Genomic DNA, 19,637 nt, shown 5'->3' with positions numbered 1-19,637 from the left:
CAGCACCTGCGTGAGTGAAGGTCTGGGCTTACAAAGAGGACAGACAGAGGGTCTTTGCTTTATGATAAGAGTTCTTCCAGTAAAAAGCTCCTCTTATAAAGATAGGATTCAATAGGTCAACTTTTAGTTAATACAGAACTTTTCACTTATAATCTTATTGAGAATGAGTGATGACAAAATGAGCCTTTTCCCACAGGAGTGGTCTTTAATGGTGGGACTTTCCAGAGCTGTGGCAGGCCCTTGGGAGGCATCCAGGCCACAGTTATGAATATGGACTATCTTTCCTAGAGCATCAGCTTTGGAGGCAGATAGCTAGAATTTGAGCTTCACCCCTCCCACTCACTAGTTGAATAACCATCTTAATTTTAATGGTTGCTGATAACAGAAACCTGCTCAAACTGGTTTAAGCACAAAGAAGGAAGGTATTTGGAAGGCAAAAATCAGGGCAGTGTGGGGTCTCAAGGAACTGAAACCAGGATTTGAATGGCTTTCTCCGAGGCGAGGACGTGGAAGGCAACACGAAGCTCATATTCTCGTAGCTTCACCATTCTAGAATGGTGAGAGAAGAATGGGCTTCTCTCTCCCAGCTCTAGTTACAAAAAAATTTTTTTTATCACAGGAGGACTGTGGTTGACCTCAGTTGGATCATATGCCACCTCTTGCACTAATCATTTTGACCATCAGGATACGTTTCTAAGATTGGCCATGGGTAACAGAGTCCTGACAAGAACTAAATGGCATACTCTTAGTGGTTTAACTGAGGAGAATTCAATGAGATTATTTACAGAGGTACAATAAGGTTTGAGGAAACCAGTAAAGAAGAGTGAAATACCTAGAGATTTGGAATAGAGGGAAGCCATTACACCCCCTGATCTGCAGGCGCAAGGGGAGGGACTGCTGTTGCCAGAGCCCAACAAGCCTGGTACCCTGGAAGAACCTTCTAGCAAGAGCTGTGGCTTGGGATGAACATGGTCACTAGGCAGACTGCAGTGGCTGGAGAACTGGTGGATAGGACTCCCGTCGCTCTCTCCTCCAGTTCTCAGACTTTTTGCTGAGGATGCTCCGCCCAGAGGCCAGACCAGCCAGAAGCTGGGGCAAGGGAGGCCTGGAGGTACAGTGTGATGAGCAGCCTCCTGGGTCACAGAGCAGGGTCCAGAGGTCAGAGACTAGATCCGTGGCTAGCAAAGAGAGACTAACCAGGACACACGGTCTGGGTTACTTTTGGGTGGCAGGTTTAAGATCGTATCTCAACAGAAGCACATGGATGGGCTAGACTAATTTTCCGATATATGGCATGTTTGTCAGGAGAAGGGGTCCTCATTATCAGAAAAAAATGGGATGAATAGATGCTAGGCCAGCAAAGCAATAACCTTAAGTAAAATAAATAAGTGTAATATGCCTTCCTCACAAAATTGGTGTGAGATAATGTACATAAAAGCTCCTTCCTTGTACACTGCAGGTCTCTGTTCAGACAGTTCATGGTGTTGTTGCCAAACCAAAGAATATCTGACAGCTCAAGGTCTGGTCGAAGTCTGTGGCCAGCTTGGGGTTGGAGGGAACCCTTAGTCATGGGACACTTCAGGCCGAGGCCTGCCAGATCTCAGGAGGGGCCATGTGTATCTCCACTTCCTCATCTTGAGTGGCATAGCCTTTGACTGCAAACAGAGACCCCCCCAACCCCCAGTTGCCCGGCCTGCTGTTCTTGGTGAATCCAGCACTGGCGAGAAGGGAACTGGGATGAAGAGGCTATGAATTGTGACTTGAGGGTTAATACCGATCCTGTTGGTCCTCTCTGGGGTGAAGAGCTCTTTGGAAGAACGAGAGGGGGCACCTGGGGTGTGTGGGAGGGATGGGAAGTCTCACTTCAGTATACCTGTGCCCCCTCCAAGCCTCCTCTTCATATACCATGAGTGTCCTAATGGGGTTTCAACCCTTTGGTCAAAACCCTCCTGGGAAAGGACCTGTGATCGTTTCTCACACGCATTGTCACAAAGCAGTCTCTCTCCTAGTGGCATTTATACACTTTTTAAGTTGGAAAGCCTTTTTCTCCTACTAAATTCTATGCCTCAGGAAACAGAAAGGGAGGTATTGTTGAGGTGAAGGCTCTTCCCTTTATTGGGGTGGCAGATAGCACAGTGGGGGAGGAAGTGAGTCTTAGAGATGAGCAGGAAGCAGCCCCTCTGGGCATGGCGTTGGGCTGTTGGGCTTATGTTCGGATGTGACCCAATGTCAGCAGGAAATATTAAGGACAGCACCATATGGAAAATGAGCAGAATGATCTTTTGCTTTGAGAGGGAGTAAGGCCACAAAAATGACAACAAAAAGAATTGTCACTTTGCAAGGCCCTGTACGATATGAATTTCTATAGCCCCTTCAAGGGCATAACCATGCCATAATCTATTACATGTGTTTGTGTCTGATGACAATCACTGTCTTAGTCCATTTGGGCTGCTGTAACAAAATACCACAAATGGTAACGTACAAACAACAGAAATTTATTTCTCATAGTCCTGGAGGCTGGAAGTCCAAGATCAGGGTGCCAGCACGGTCAGATGAAGTCCCTGTCCCGGGTCGCAGACGTCCGACTCCTTGCTGTGTCCTCACGTGGTAGAAGCGGGCTAAGGATTTATCTGGATCCTCTTTTATAATCTTTTGCTGAATTACTTATCACGAACAGTCACTTACACATTTTGTAGCTCAGTTGTGTGTGTCACTTCCACGTCGGTTGTTTCCCCAGGTGCACTGCCCAAGCAGGAAGTACATAGCCAGTAAATTCGTTGCTGATAATCCTGGGTTCTGGGGCATCCCTGGTTTTAGATGTTTCTTGCAATGGAAAATTGATTAGGAAACCCAATCATCAAGTTCTACTACTATATGCTCAGTGCATCAGATATTTCCATGTAACTTTACCTTCTTCTTCCTAGAAGCTCCACTGGTCAGAGTAAATCGCAAAGAAACCTTTCCAGGGATTACAACTCTTTTCTGCAGAGCTCATGGCTTTTATCCGCCAGAAATTTCCATGATCTGGATGAAAAACGGGAAAGAAATGCTCCAAGAAATGGATTATGGAGACATTCTGCCTAGTGGGGATGGGACCTATCAGACGTGGGTATCACTTGACCTGGATCCTCAGAGCAGTGACTCTTACTCCTGTCACGTGGAGCACTGTGACGTCCACATGGTTCTTCAGGTCCCCCAGGGTAAGAACAGGGTTGTGGCTGTCTGGGGAGTGAGACTAAGGACAGGGAGTGAGCAGCGGGCATGAATCACTGCGTGCCTTTAGAAAGGGCCTTTCAAATTGGAAGTTTGCTCACTTTTTGGTCTCAGGGCTTCTTTATACTCATAAGTGAGGACCCCAAAGAGCTTTTGTTTATGTGGGTATATCTATTGCTATTTACTGTATTATAAATTTAAATTTTTATTTTTATTTTTTTAAACTCATGGAAAACACAAGCACCTATTCCATTCGCCATCAGAGCAATGATGTGATCACATCATGTAGCCTCTAGAAAATTCCGCTGTGTACATGTGAGAGATTAAGTTTAAAAAGAGAGAATCGTGGACTCTCTGAAAGCGTTGTGAGGACCCCTGGGGCATTCCCGCCCCAGGTTGAGAACTGCTATCCTCTGTTTTAGATTATTGCCCTACACGGAACTGAGAGGTGAGAAACGAGAGTAAGAAAAATGGTGCTGGGCTTCCCGATGATCACGGGGACAAAAGTCTCCAAAAGTTAATATAGAAGGGGAGGAGGACTTGTGGATTTTTCTTCTACGCTTGCTTTCAGAATCGGAAACTATCCTTCTGGTGATGAAAGCTGTCACTGGGTCCGTTGTCCTTGCCATTGGCCTGGCTGGAGTCGGCGTCCTGGCCTGGAGGAGAAGGCTTCGAGGTGAGAGGCATGTGGCTGCAGATTGTCACTCCTACAGCTCCATAAGCTTTATTTTCTGCACCTGCCATGCTAAGCTCCATTTAGAAATTGGTTAGGCCTCACTTTGCGAGCACAGAGCGACCCGGAACACCTCTCCCATCATATAGGGAACACACACCATGGATAATGCTTGCAAGGAGAATGATCTGTTTCACAGGTGATGCCTGACATCAGCAGAGTAGTACAGCTGCTGTCCAGGTGAATGGCCTTCTAGAAGTTGGGTCAGAGAAGATAGAGTGATATTGATAAGTCTTTTTCCAAACTATATCCTTATTAGGAATTACTATTCACTTTTTGTTTTGTCCTTTGTTTCAAGACATCAGAAAGTTTTCCCATTTGACGTTTTTCTGCCCCAATCATATAAAAGACCTTGCTCGTCCTTCTAAATTCATCTTTCAACATATGAAATGTTGAGGAGTAGATATGGAAAATGCGACTTTGGGTAAGGAAAAGGGGAAGGAGAAATGAGATATATGGCTCTTGATACCTTGGGGGGAAAAAACTCATTCATTTCGTAAATACATATTAAATACCTACTACATTCCAGGCACTGCGCTGGATGCTGGGATACAGCAATGCAAAAGGCAGACATGATCTCTACTGTCTTGTGAGGTCATTCCCCACAATGGCTTCAGCGGATACTGAAGTTGATCATAGCATAATATTGATGAGACCTAGATTATGGGTTTGAACCTAGTGTGGGCCAGTAGTTTGGTGTTGCTTCATAACCATAGACTTCAACCCTAATTCAAGTGATATGGTATAAAGCATGTTATTAGATCAAAGTAAAACTAGCCATTTTACTAGAAAATCAACTCGGAGAGTTAGTGGGTCATTCTAATATTTTCTTTATAAGTAAAGTGCAGCACTGATCCCAATCCAACACATGCGAGCTGCTGAAGCCAAAAAAAAAAAAAAATTTCTTTTTACAATGACACACCTCTCTCAGGAATGATGCATACCGAGTTCTTGCTTTTTATCTTGTGGAGATTGTGAATTGAGTTAAAATATGTCTAGTACTAAGAGAATCTTGACGAAGCAGGCTAAAAATGTTGATGCCGGCTTATCAGATTTTGCTGAACATTGCATAATTTTTTTTGAGCTATAAAGAAAAAATGCACATATCTGACTAAAAAGTCTTCCTTTCAGAGCAAAATGGAATCACCTACCTTCCTACATCAGATCAGTGATTGGAGATAGCTCTTGTCCAGTTGTTTTTCCTCTGGGAACCATGGTCTCTGTACCCATGGACTCAAATTCAGGTGCCTGAAGCTCTTGACCACACCCACAACAGATACGATTGTTATATGGTTGAACATTTACAGCAGAAGGATAGAGCCACAAAGTTTTCTTTGTTCTTTGGCTCCAAAAAGACTGTCAGCCTTCAAGCTCTTTTGATGGACTCCTTTATCACATTTGACTCTAACTATAGCTCATGACACAACTACCCTATTCCATCTGTCAATGATGATTTACAAGTAAACCAGAGAATCTCAGAGCTGAAAGGAACCTCCTAATTGAAGGCAGGAAACGATCTTCGCCAGTACCTTCGACTTGAGCATCTAGCCGCCACTTGAATACCACCAGTGAAGGGCACCTCACTACGTCATAAAATGGTCTTTCTCTTCTTTCATGAGAGTGTTTTTCTTTGCAAGAGCTTCAAGTGTCATGAGTGCCATGACTGTGACCCTACAGACAGGGTCAGACCACCTCATGAGAGCAGCCATCGAGTTTCTACAATAGCCTATGGGTGGCTGGATCATTTTATATGTTTCTTGGCTTGAGAGAAAGCGAAGTGCGCAGTTCTTATGGCATCTCTGCTTGGTAGCTTGGAATCTTGAAAATATGCCTAGTCAGATCCATGGAAGTGATTTCATTTTTTCTGTTTTCTTTTTGAGGGAAAGAAAGAACAATAATTACCAGATATATTATCATCTTCAGTGGAACTACAGAGACCTAGACTCAAGTGCAGTCTTTTAAGATAAAAATGATACTATGTTTATATCTCAGAAGAGGATTCAATTATCATTTCTGTCCTTCCTCTCTGGCTTATTGTAGATGGGCCAGACTCACCCGATTCTCCATATGAAGAGAAGCCCTACTGTAAGAAATAACACTCCCTTGATCCTCCTGACTCTCCTCCCCCTAAAATCTTCACCATCATTTTCCTCTTGTTTGCTTGGCATTTTCAATTCTCAGTAAGAAGATCACATTCTATCAGAGGGGGATGCTGATGTCTTCTCTAAGTTAAATATGAGCTTGGACCCCAGGGCCCTGGACTCTCTTGGACATAGTTTTCTGGAAACACTCAGACCCTGGGGACCCCATATTGTGGCTCCGGGGGAATGCATCAAGGCTTCCACAGTTGTTTCCTTCCCCAACAAATTTCCTTCTTGCTTCCCCACAGTTGGCTTGGCCAAGTAAAAAGAACACCAAATATAGCCACGTACGGGAGTGGCTTACCACACAGTAAGATAAACACCATTTATAACATTAAATGTGTCTTTGTTATAAATCTTGACTGATTATAACAATAAATGCTGCTTATTTATTCTGTTTCTGGCTTGTGAACCAACTGAGGACATGAGCAGGGCCACTGCTAACCCATATGGGATGTTAGTGCAAACAGAAAATTGTTTCCTTCTTCTAGGTGAACTCTGACCCAGGCCAGGTCACATGGCTTAACCAGCAGAACATAGAGTGGATTTCTACCCTGTTTGTTCCCTTGGTGTTCAGGGCACAACATTACATGGCAGCTCTGGTCATATTGTTAGAAAATAGATGGAAATTGGCTGTAGACTAAGATGAAAGAATTAACTTGGAAGGGAGAAATGACAGTGGGGGGAAAAAAAAAGATTGATTCATTCAAAACGATAGAACTAGAATCCCTGTTTGTATATCTAAACAGCTGAAATTATCTAAAGGGTTTTACATAATCTTATCATGGAGTTTATTTATGGAGATCTATTTTTAAATTTTTATGTCATATCACACAGTCTGCACGATACCTTGTATGTAGTAGGAACCCAGTAAATACTTCTTGAATGAACCAGTACAGTATTTTAATTAGTTAGTCCTCATGTACTGGTGCAAAAGAACAGTGTCATCTTACAACTGAAATCATAGAGAGGAAATATCCCACTCAGGATCATATGACATTGCTGGGGCCCAGGATGAACGCCCCAAGGACTTGTCTGAATTCTTCAAACATTTCTGCAACATTAACATTCTTTATTTAATACTTTATCTTGTCATTGCCTTGCCTGTGAGATTAAGGATCCCAAACATTTGAACCATGCTCCTCTCCCTCACTCCCCCTCCCCCATATTAGGGACAGGGACAGGGACAGAATTCAGACGTTCTTACACAAGGCACTATTTTTTCTGGAAGGCTATGAAAAGAGGTGTTGAGAAATGAGTTCTCTGTCAGCTTGGGGGCCCAGCTATCTGTTACCTAATATATATCTTTCTATTCTTAAGTCCTGTAGAGCTGTTATATAATCTGAATTTTCCTTTCTATTGTCACTTGGATATTTAGTTCATGAAATACAAATTTCATCAGTTCTTATCCATGACCTAGGAATTACGTGAAACCTCTCTTTCTAAAGAGGATGGGTGTCATGCATGCTTCTTCCTTTCCCCCTTCTTCCCTGAATTCAGTGTTAGATGAACCCATCAGGCAGGAGTTTCTGCATTTGTCCCTTGGCGGGGGGTTGGGTGTGAGAGAATATTTGGGACCAGAAAGTTCTGAGCCTGTTGGAGCTGGACAGTTGGAACTGAGGGGCTGAGCAGCAGCTGGAAGGCTGGGCTGGCCTGGAGCCCTGGCAAGTGGCAACTGGGTCTGCGGCAAGTGCTGTGGCTGTGGCCAGACCGCTGAAGACGCCAAACAGGGCCAGAGAGTGGGAACAACAGCTTCTGAGAAAAAAGCTTCTCAAAGGGAAAATAAATTCAGGGAACAGGAGGCTACAGACCAAAAACGGGAAGCCACCAGAATGGAAAAGGAAGTGAAACCAAGACAAAAATGAGACATTCAACCTCAAGCTGAAGCAGTCTTTGCTCTTTTTTCTTTTCATGATATCAGTGTGGATCTAAGGTGAATCTGTTACCTGAACTGAGTAGAAGCTCTGTTTTTTTTTTTGTTTGTTTATTTGTTTTTTCTGAGCAACATGACAGCATAAATAAAGAATTCTGGGAATACATTGAGAAGACAGACTAAAAGGTGACAAATTCTGGGAGAATTTGGAGGGCTGGAATAATAAAAAGTAAAACATTTGGAGTCTCATCAGCTGCTGAATACAACCCTTTGAGGTAATTTAAAAGCTCTTAAAGCCTTTATTACTCACAAAACTGCTACAAATACATGATCTGTGCATTACACACAACAGGAAGTTGCCAAACCAGATGTAACCTCCTGAGGCTGCAGTATTTGGGCTGCCCTCCACCTTACTTTTAAAAGAATGAATTAGTCATTGATCTCTGAGGATCAGGAGGGTTGAAGACAAAAGGCAAGTTGCTCTAACACAGTTTAGGCCTTTGCAATGGAAATTAAGATCAAATTTCAAAGATTTGTAAATTTGTCCACCTTCATAGACTTGAAGTCTCTACAATGATGACATTTCCAAGGATTTTCCTCTGCCACAAGCAATTAGTAGTTTCTCTGTGTGTCACTGTATCCACTATATTGTCATTAAAGCCACAGAGTTTATTTACTAATAATTTGCCATGGATATTGATATTCTAATTAAATTCTTATGGCCTTCATTGGTTAGTATGCTGTTCATAGAGTGTATGTTCCATAAGGCCAGAGAGCCCAGTGCCTGGCACATAGGAGGCACTCGATACATATGCATATTGACAAAATAAATTTCAGTACCTACTATGAGCCAGACTATATAGGCAATAGAGCCCAGTAGAGATGCTTTGAAAATTACCAAGGGCAGAAATGGCCTAGATATATGCTTATAAGCAAATCAAGCTCACATCATAGAAAACGACTTTAAGGAAGGTACTCCAGAATACATTTCTATAAAATAGACCCTGGGCTTTGTGTTAATAGAAGGACTACAACTCTGACAGAGACCTTTTGTAGTAATGCTGAAAAACAGGTTGGATAAACCTTTAGAGTGAAATGGGAGGGCTGCATATAAATACTCCATTAATGAAAGGGAGGAGGGAGAGGGGAGGACGGGAGGAGCCGAGTGCTGCCTCCATTCCCGCAGCAGCTGGGCTGGGATTCCGGGACCAACAAGCGTTTGTGACCCTGACATCTAGGAACTCCAGGATACTCAGCAGACAGCATAAGTTCTAATCCTCCATTTCCTTTTACCACTTCCCCAACTGGCCAGTCCTCAGAATTAACGCCTTCTCTAAGCTCGTAAATGCTCTTTGGCTCTGCTGTTCAACTGACTTGGCTACTCTGTGTTGGTATTTATCTGCTTCTGCATAGCTTATCATTCTGGCTAGACTAGAAACCCCTTAAGGATACAGTTTGAATTCCATCTCTTTTACTTAGCATCAGGATGATCTTAAGCTATTTAACTTCTCAGCCTCAGTATTATAAAAACAGGTTTGTAATTACCTATCTCACAGAGTTAATGTAGGAACTAAATGAGGTGTGTGTGTGTATGAAAGCACACTGCATAGGACATGGAACATGTTGTGTCTCTCTTCCTCTAGGTATTTCCAGCTACTATTTATCGAGTGCTTACCATGAACTTGGCACTTTACATATATCATCTCTATTCCTTATAACACTTTCTCAGCAGGTATTATTATCTCCATTTCCCCGAAGTTCAGATAAGTTATGTTTCTTGACAAGGTCGCAGTTAAATGGCAGAGGCATGATTCAAACCCAAGTCCTCCGTATACAGGTTGTGCTCTTTCTAGTACACTACCCTGTCTGCACATAGTAGGCACTCTACTGATGCTTGACAATTGTAAGGTATCATCTACTCAAAACTATGCTCTATAGTGAACCTTGGAAACAAAGGAATAAAAACGACTTTACAATGAATTGGAAAATCAATAAAATCCCTTATAAATTTGTGAAAGTCTGAGTCTTTCTGCTCAGGCTTTGATGATGTGACTTAAATGCTGACTAAAGAAGGGCTGGAGGGCCAAACGAAGCCATAGGGAGTTGTCACACATTTCATGGAAATGTCAATGAAGGGCATGGATAAGATTTATTACTTGTCAGTTTTTGGCAGATGGAAACAGCTGATGCACAAAGGGAAAATTAAAAACTCCTCACCTTGCAAACAAACTCACCCAGGGTAGATCCAATGGCACATAGAATTTTAGAGCTGGGGGGTTGTTTAGGCATCATGTAGATCAATTATCTCATTTTACAAATAATAAAAAAAAGACTTGGAAAGAATAAAATGATTTGCCAAAGGAAACCCTGAAACCAATGATAAACTTCATGTCTTTACATAAATATGTTCAAAATCATTAGTCATTAGGGAGAAGCAAATTAAGACCACAGTGAGATATCAGTACACACCTATCAGAATGGCTAAAATAAAAAGTAGTGACAATACTAAATATTGGAGAAACCGGATTGCTCATTCATTATTGGTGGGAACAGAGAATGGTACAGGCATTCTGGAAAATAGTTTGGGCATTTCTTTAAAAAACTATATACTTACCTAGCGGTAATACTCCTGGCAGTTCATCTCAGAGAAATGAAAAGTGATGTCCACATAAAATCTGTATACAATTGTTCACAGCAGCTTTATTTGTAATAGCTCGAAACCAGAAACAACCAAGATGTCCCTCTGTAGATGAGTGGTTAAACAATAGTACATCCATTTTATGGAATACTACTCAGCAATAAAAAGGAATGAGGCATTTATATATGCAACAATTTGGATGAATCTCAAGGGCATTATGTTAAGTGAAAAAAGCCTATCTCGAAAGGTCACATACTGTGTAGTTCTGTTCCTATGGCAGCCTCAAAATAACAAAATTATAAGATGGAAAACAGACTAGTGGTTGCCAGGGTTAGGGATGGTTGGTGGGAGGGGGTGGGTGGGACTATAAAAGGGTAGCATGAGCGAGGTCTTTGTCGAGATGGTAGTATTATATCTTGATTGCAGTGGTGGTCATACTAATTTACACGTGACAAATGACATAAACATATAAACACATACTGTATCAGTATCAGTTTCTTAATTTCAATATTGTACCATAATTAGGTAAGATGTAACTTGGCAAAAGGTACACGGCACCTCTCTGTACTCTGTACTTTCTCTCTACACTATAATTATTTCAAAATACTTTTTAAAAAAAAATTGAAGGACAATGCAGCAACTCATTTCTGTTATGATACCCTGTAATTATTTGGCTTAATGAAACTAGTTCCACATAGAAATTGGCCAAATAATAGAATCGACTGAGTTCCAACTTGTTAAATTGATATGTGCCTGTTATTATAGCCACCCAAAAACTCTTTTGTTTGAAAAAATCTCATTTCGTTTGCAATCAGTAGATTGTAACTTAAGATACTTAAAGGGACCCATTAACAATGGAATAATCTGAGGAATCTGTACTATTAGAATTTGTTCATATCATAACATTAAAAGTAATTTGCTTGGGGAGTATTGGGAGCGTTTCTACTGTTTTAAAACCCCATAGAAGAACAAATGCAAGGTATTCGTTGCCTGAATCTTGCTGCTGTCTTTCATAATTTGAACATGCCCCTACTTAAGGTGAGCATCATCTACCTGCGCGACTGAAAACTTTCACATCTCAAGGTGATTTGAACTTTAAGCCTCTTTTTGCACAAGCAGGGAGGCTAACGCTTAATACTGTTGCCTGTCAACCATTCTGGTTGTTGGGTCCTGAAGCCGGTTTCCTTGTCACAACTGTTTTCTAGTTCATAGCTGCACCTTTAGTCTATTTTCTGGGGCTCCTAGTGCCCTAAGGAGTGTGACTAATACTTTCCATCATGCCTGTACTTGTCAACCTAATGAATTTCAGTTAAACACATGGTTCCTTAGAGGGAGTCCCTCATGGAATTTATCCACATATTTGGTTAGGCATGATGGCCCAAATCTCAGCTTTGCTTGGCATATGTTCACAAATACAACCCTGGTCAGTTTTGTCCATAATGGTGTTTCCAAGCTCTCCTCACTCCCTCAAACACTGCTTGATCCTACCCGGTTTGTCTCCAACTTCACAAAGACAGCAGAGGTTCTCAGAAGTTCCCTAGCAGCCACAGGAAGCCCTGCGGCCCGTCTCCCCTTTCCCTTCTGCCCTTCCGTCTCAGGAGAGGGATTCTGATTCTGTTCTGGGCTGGTTCCCCAGCTCAGCTTTTACTGACTCCCCAAGACCTTTCCCCACCACTCACCCCTCTCCCTGCTGTAGCTTCAACTTCATAGACTGGTGTCAATATCTGTGGAAAAGAGCAGAAATTTCACAGCCAGCCAGGTAAAGGTTTGAATCCCACCTCTCCCATTTGCCATCTGTGTGATCTTAAGCAGTTTTTTTTTTTTTTTAATTGTGGTAAAATACACATAACGTAAATTCACCATCCTAACCATTTTTTAAGTATATGTCGGTTCAGTAGTGTTAAGTTCATTCACATTTTTGTTAACCATCTCCAGCACTCTTTTCATCTTATAAAACTGAAACTCTGTACTCATTAAACACCACCACCTGATTCCCCCATCTCCTAGCCCCTGGCAACCACCATTCTGTCTTCTGTCTCTATGAGTTTGACTACTTTAGGTACCTTATATAAGTAGAATCATACGTTATTTGTCTTTGTGACTGGATTATTTCACTTAGCAGAATGTCCTCAAGGTTTATCTGTGTTGTAGCATGTCTTGAGCAAGTTTGAAAAACCATTTCCAAACCCCAGTTTTCTCACCCATAAGCCCCACACCTTCCCAAGAGTTGTTGAGAGGATTAAGTATAACGGGAACTCAGTGTTTGTTGGTTGCCTTTCTTCTTATTCCCTGAGGCCCTCCCGTGGATGAAGATTCTTTGCCTTTTAAGAAATCTCTCTCAACTTTCAGAAACCCTCCCAAGTTCCTGGATTTCTCTCTCCACTTAAGACCTTTCCTCCCCGCTGGAGTTCTTAAGAGCAAGCCGTCTTCCCCGCTGGAGTTCTTAAGAGCAAGCCGTCTGCTAGCTGTCTCCACTCTTCACTTCCCCTTCAACTTATGTCACTACCACTCCAATTATCTTGTCACTGGGGAGGTCGCCGGGACTCTCCTAACTGTCCAGCTTACTTCTCAAGTCTAATTTCACACGTCCTTTCTGCAATTTATGACATGAATTAACATCACTAAATAGTCTTTCTTTGTTGAAATCTTCCGTGGCTCCTGTGATAGCACGATGTACCATTCTGAACTGGCCAAAATGTACTTAGGGATAAGGTGAAGAGAGGAAGCGCTTTCATGTATTGGTTTTATTCGTTCATTCGGCAACTGTTCTTTGAGCACACTGTGTGCCAGCTGCTGTTTTCGGTGCCAGAGATACTTCAGCAAACAACACAGACTAATATGCCCTAGCATGCTTTGAGGCAGATGCCACTTCGTTAAGGGTTCGAGGTGGCTGGAACTCCCCAACCCGCTCCCATCTTTCTGTTCTTTATCCTCTTCTGCAACTAGTAGAAGTAGCTTAGCCTCTTTGTCTGGCACTGTGAGCCTTGCTCTCCTCCTACTTCCCTCTGCTCCACATCACAGAGTAGTTAACTCTGCCCTCTTTGATCCCACCCTTGTCCTTGCACATAGTCCTATTGCAGGACTGATCACAATGGATTTCTATGATCTTCTCACCTGCCTGTCTCCTCCGCAAAGAGGTGAGCTACATGGAGGCCCCACTGGCTGGGGCCACACTCATCCTGGGGCCACACTCATGCCCCATACAGTGCCTGGCACATAGAGTAGACAATCGCGAATCTTCATCAGATGAATGGAGTTGAAGAATTTCTTTTTTTTTAAGTTGCTGAATTAGAGTATTATGATGGTTCTTTCTGTCCTCTTACATTTCATCATTTTAGAACCTGAACAGCAGGGATTTTAATAAGCCCCAGAAACATTTAGGAAACATCTCATCTCCTTTTTCCTTTAAATATTTCTCCACTGCCACTAATTTGGCAAATAAAGTTGGGCTACCGAAAGTCTCCCTCATTGCTCTTTTCCCAGCGTGCTGGAACTGGAAGGAGCCTTAGATGAACTGTGTCATATCACAGATGAGGATCCTGCGGAGCGTAAAGTGCCATGGTTTGTACAGGGTCACCTGGCTGCGTAGTGGCAGAAGACCACGCGAGAATCTGATTGCTTATCCAGTGTTTTATTTCCCACTATCCCCTGCTATCTCTCAAAAATTCAAAGCAACAGATATTTATGGAGTACCAATTAAATATAAGACAGTAGACTAGATTCTACAGGAGAGACCGAAGTTGAAAAAAGGTTGCTACCTTGAACCATTTTATAATCTAGTAGGATAAAAGACATGCAGCAATGAACTCTAACTTGAAGGACTGACAAGACTTTTGAGTCAAGGTGATATCTTAAGTGAGCCCCTCTTCTTTGAGAAAGTAGTTATAGGTATGTGGAGATGGGGGGCATCGAATCCTTCACTGGTTCCCAGCTGGCCGAGTTGGAAAGCTGCTTACCTCTCACTGTGTACTTACAGGACAGGCTAGGGACCATGATGATGCTCAGACTAACCACAGGTTTTCTGAGCAAAGAAGAACCAGGCTCAGTATTTCAGGCACATCTTTACAACCGTACCTTTTCTTAATCTAAAATGTTCCTGAGCAAGGGCTTTTGAGCCAAGAGTCTTAGTTTGCAATTCTAGTCAATACAACTTGATTTGGTAAAACATCCTCCAGAAATGCCCAGGATATTGAGTGAAGTGGGACTGCAGAGATTAGTCAGTAGAAGTAATGTGCTAATGAGGTAGTAACACAGCTTTGCTTGGGTTTAACACATTCAGGAGCCAATTACCTGCTCTTTCTAGTACCTCCCAGGCATATTCTGTGTTCAGAGCTTGGTGAAGCTCCTGGCCTATGTAAATCTCAGCTCTCTTGTGCTTTCTGTTGTTTTTGAGGGGCTTGGGGACTGGGGGAGGAGTTGGATAAATGAATGGCCTTAAAGCTGAGTAACAAATCCCAGATTGAGCTCTCTTGTCTTTGTACTCAGTATTACATACCTGTATAATCACGTGTTTGCTTAGCATCATCCCAGCGCTTCATGGGTTCACGCAGCCTTTCTCTCACTCCAATTTGGGGCAGAGCAGAAGCTGGCTCTCTGGGCTGCAAGGGTTTTATTTTGCCTACTGTTCCGGCACTAACCTCGCTCCCTAATTAGCATCCCTCTATCATGCAGAGTCCTTTCCAAAGTAAAAGATCGTAAGCATCCGTGGATCCGAAAATCTAACATTTGAATCAGCTACAAATGCCTTTGAAGCAGAGTCCTTTGGAAATATAACAACACATATATACTCCCATTCCTCTCTCTTTAAAAGGCTTTCCATGGCCTCCAAAATATCCCTTTCATCATGAGGTTTTTGCTTTTTAAGATGGTTAATAGAATCAAGGTTGAGAAAGATGTCATAAATGCTTTATATTTGTATCACAATATACTGCTCCTCCATCCTCTTTTCTGGAAATCTCTTCCTCATGGGAAAATAGTTGTTTTTCCTCTCTAAATCACTAATTCAGCAAATGTGTGCTGAGTGTAACCTTGTGCATGCCAGGTACAGTGCTACGTGCTGAAGAGGATGTATGAGAAGCAAGTCTTGTTGGGACATCAAAGTTAATCGTTTCACTTCTCTATTTTGCCTGTCAGAAGGGAGTTTGTCAATTATATATTCCCTTTTCTAGAATACCAGGAGCAAAAGAGATAATGTATGAGTATTTCAAGTGTCTTCCTCTACTATCTATTGTCCCATTCATCCATCTGTCCATCCATCCACCCATCCATCCACTCACCCCAACACTTTAAGAGTCCTGCCAACATTTGGGTGCCTCCTTTGGACCAAGTGCTGTGAATGCACTGAGAATGCACACAGGTGACTTGCTGCTGTCCTCGGAAGGTCCTAGTCCAGAGGGCCGTGGTCGTATGATCAGACCATGAACTAGAACGTACACAATGAGAAAGGCACCAAGCCCACAGTTCTGAGCAGCTGAGGTTGATTGTGAATTAATTCGTGAAACAGATTTCTGTTTTTGATATCTGCTTTAATACCCTCTGGATATATTTCCAGGGAGATTTAAAAATAGCAAAATCTAGACTCCGATTTCTCAGGGCATGTTAGGTCCTTCCATTTCTCTGCCTTTCTCCTTTATCTTCAGTCTCTGGACCTTCTCTAAGGCCGCTCGCTAGTCTGTTCCCTTTGTTTAGTGCATTGTGTGCTTTCCCTTCCCATCCACACCACCACTCATGACAGGAGACATTTCAGGACCCCAGAGAGCCTGGGCTGGTGAAGCAAATTCAAATGTAGGAGTGTGAGAGGCAGTCTTGCATAGAAAAGGAAGAGGAAGAGGTAAAAATGGCAGGCTGAGAGCAGAAAAGGGGAAAGGAAAATAAGAATGAGGACAAGGCAGAGAATGAAGAAGGAAAATAAAAAAGGAGAAAGAGAAGAAGAGGCAACACCAGTCCTAATCAGATCTCTCCAGACCTGGTGTTGAGCAGTTTCTGCAGCTGGGAGTCCGGCTTAGGAAAGGGCTGGCTGGAACCATCCCTCCTAATATGGGGCGAGGTGAGCAGAATTGCAGGAATACCAGATGACCTGACTCATTCACTGAGCAGCATCCTAAAGGGCGATTTCACTTCCAAATTATGAACCGAGGGGTAAGAAAACCTTCCCAGCATCCATCATGTGTTGCTTTTGAAAATTATTATTTTGGAGCACGAAGCTGTTTCCTGTCTTTAAAGTTTATTATCTATTTCCCTTCCAGATGGAGCCTGGGCTGCCTGCTAATTTAATCCCCTGGGTTTCCCCCTCTGCCTTCAAGATCTCACAGAGATGCAGCCTTTAGAAAGAGGGCACCTTTGTGTCTTCCTCCCCTGAAGGCCCCCATCTACCCTGGCAGCCAAGGAGATGCTATTTTGGGAAACAGCAGCCCAATTGGAAGGATTGTTAATTGTTTGTCAAACTCTTCCAGTCCAGTTAGATCTCATGGCAAAAAAAAAAAGCGAAGCCGTACCTTTTTCATTCTGTCTCACTCTCCCTTCCTCCAGAGTGGGCGAGGGATAAAGGGCTCCTTCTGCTCAAGCACAGGTACGCAGACCAATGTCTTTAAAAAATAAACCTAACCCTTTTACCCAATTGGAAACACATAACAAACATAATATTGGCCCCCAAATCTAGCAAAGTACGACAGTTTAAAAATTATTTATAATCCTCAAAACAAACAAATCCCCAGAGTAACAGAAAAGAGACGTCAGAGGCCTTATCATACATTCAGACCATAACATGTATTCAACCCCTGTGGCCAAGCTGACTAAGTAGATCCCCATCCTCGCTGATACCCACTGACACACTCCCACTGACACACTGGAAAACAATTCTCCCCAGACACACTCATCACTCCATCACTGTGTGGACAAGTTCAAGTCAAACAGAAAAAGAGCCAAACTAAAAAGAAAGGCTCCTTGGGACACTGACCTTTGGCCCCACATGACTGAAACTTACTAAGCATTAAGTCAGCCTTGGCTGGGGTGGGGGTGGGGCTCAAGGGGAAGTAAAATCGGGGGAGGGGGAAAAAGACTGAGAACTAAAATCTTAGACTTCTTAAAAGGGCTGTGGCCACAGAACATTTTGTAACTACCTGTAGTTAATTTTTCTTCCTTGACTAATTCTCATATGGAAGGATGCTTAGACCACATTGACTTTTAAAGGACACTATTTTTTTTTTCAAAAACATCTTTTAGTATTTCTAGGGAATGTCCAAAGGAATTATCTCTTATTATGAGAGGAGTTGTACTTGGAGAACTTCATAAATGATAATGATGCAGGGGAGAATATGAGAGTGCTGCCTATTTCATAGTCATTTTTCCTCAAAAGACCTCAGACTGCTTTCTAAACATAAATCTGCTAATCCACACCCTAGCTCCTGGTTAGACAGCAGGTCTTAAATGTCCTTTACACTGGAGGATGTGTCTATATAAATACTCAGAATTTGCTTAGTCAGAATGAGCTGAGATGGGTTAGCGATTTTTGGTTTTCGAACCGAATGAGCATTCATGTGAGAATTTAGATCAGCTGTGTTGATCTAAAATGGACTTGACTGATGAATTAAAATTTGTTCTAGTAGCTACAGCAATTAGGATGGGAGTGGGGATGAAGCAAGATTTTCTTATTGGCCGAAAGATATATAAGTTGCCCCCAAATGAGGTGCTGATACCCAGTAGGGTTTCTGGTATATCACTAATTTGTAATAAATATTTAATCAGGACAGAGTAGGCAAGCAATTACTTTCTCAGTATTAGAATCACACATTTGTAAATGGAATAGCAGAAAAAGCAAACTGTCTATCAAAAATCAACTTGTTTTATGTGAAAAATAGCTTTTATAGAGAAATGGTAGAGCTTAGGGTCATGAATAATTATGAGCTAGGGTAAGATGAGATGTATTTGCGGTGATAGTTTGGTTTATGTGCCACTAGAATAATTCATGTCAAGTACTCTTTTTTCACTGTCGAGTTCACTGTGTTTGAATATTTTAGCCTCGAATTTTGGGAGCCCATTAATAAATTTGTTTATCAATTAGTTATTGATCCCTTGATATGTACATAGCAGTATTCAGGAGTCCGGGTGTAGAGGAGGCAGGATGCAAAAAAGTGTAATGTAGCATCTGCTAGAACTTTATAATGTTCCTGGGAAATGAGAAATAGATCTACATAGAAGTTAAATAAATAACATACAAAATGAAAATAAGGGTTACCAGAAGATAACAAGTGATATTGTGGTTTTAAGTAACAAATGACTGTTAGGTTATGAAAGGAAGTGTGTGTGTACAAGTGAGCACTGTAACCACCGGTGGGCATGGAAGGCTTCCTGGAGGAAGTGGTGGTGCAGAATTCAGGCAGGAGGGAGAGGGCATTCTGTTGAGGAAGTAGGAGATGGAACATATATTTTTGATTAGACCTGTCTAGCTGGGGCAGAGGTGGGGCATTTGTTTTATTCAGAGTGGTAGAAAGGTTGGAAAGGTTTGCTTAGATTCATAGAATTCTAGGCCTGAAATGATCCTAAAACAATCAGTTAGTCCACTGGTTCTCAAATATGGCTGCACATTGTAGTTATCTATGGAGCTTTAAAAAACTCCAATGCCTGGGTCTCACCCCAGAGATTCTGATTTAAGCCGTCTGGGGTGAGGCCTGAATGTCTCCAGATTTAAAGTTTCCCCAGGTGATTCTAATGTGCCGCCACAGTTTGAGGACCACTCATTTAGTCCTACTTCCCAATTTTAAAAGGTAAGGACCACCTGCAAATCTGCCCACGCATAGCTAGTAAGAAGCCAGGCTCTGTACACTATTCCAGGCTGTTTGTCTCTGACAGTGTGCTGTGTCTTCCTGAAGAGACCTGGCCAGAGGATTGGATTTTTGCCATAAAGGTCATGGAGAACCACTGAAGGTTTTTGTGCAGGAAAATGGCACATTGAAAACAAGTGGTCCTGTGATTTCCAGATGGACATCCGAATGGAAAGGAAGGAATGCAAGCCAACAACACAGGAGAATGACGCCAGCCAGG

At 42.3% G+C, this 19,637-nt stretch overlaps 1 protein-coding gene across 4 annotated transcripts in view; it reads left to right on the top strand.

Moving 5' to 3' along the window:
• Positions 1–19,637, top strand: part of LOC105292834 (major histocompatibility complex class I-related gene protein) — a 29,457-nt gene extending 9,820 nt beyond the window's left edge. For 2 of the 4 annotated variants that reach the window (XM_023531241.1, XM_011361208.2), the window contains 3 exons: positions 2,925–3,200; positions 3,785–3,889; positions 5,827–8,199. In XM_023531241.1, the coding sequence (XP_023387009.1) occupies positions 2,925–3,200; positions 3,785–3,889; positions 5,827–5,888 (443 nt within the window). In that variant the 3' untranslated portion in view covers positions 5,889–8,199. Of the gene's footprint in view, positions 1–2,924; positions 3,201–3,784; positions 3,890–5,077; positions 8,200–19,445 lie in introns of those variants that run through there. The other 2 variants (XM_023531240.1, XM_011361209.2) reach the window with 2 other exon arrangements.

This window comes from Pteropus vampyrus, unplaced genomic scaffold (genome assembly GCF_000151845.1).
Source record: "Pteropus vampyrus isolate Shadow unplaced genomic scaffold, Pvam_2.0 Scaffold65, whole genome shotgun sequence".
Lineage (NCBI taxonomy): Eukaryota > Metazoa > Chordata > Mammalia > Chiroptera > Pteropodidae > Pteropus > Pteropus vampyrus.
The sequence above is the reverse complement of the archived record's forward strand: the minus strand, read 5'-3'. Positions and strand labels throughout refer to the sequence as shown.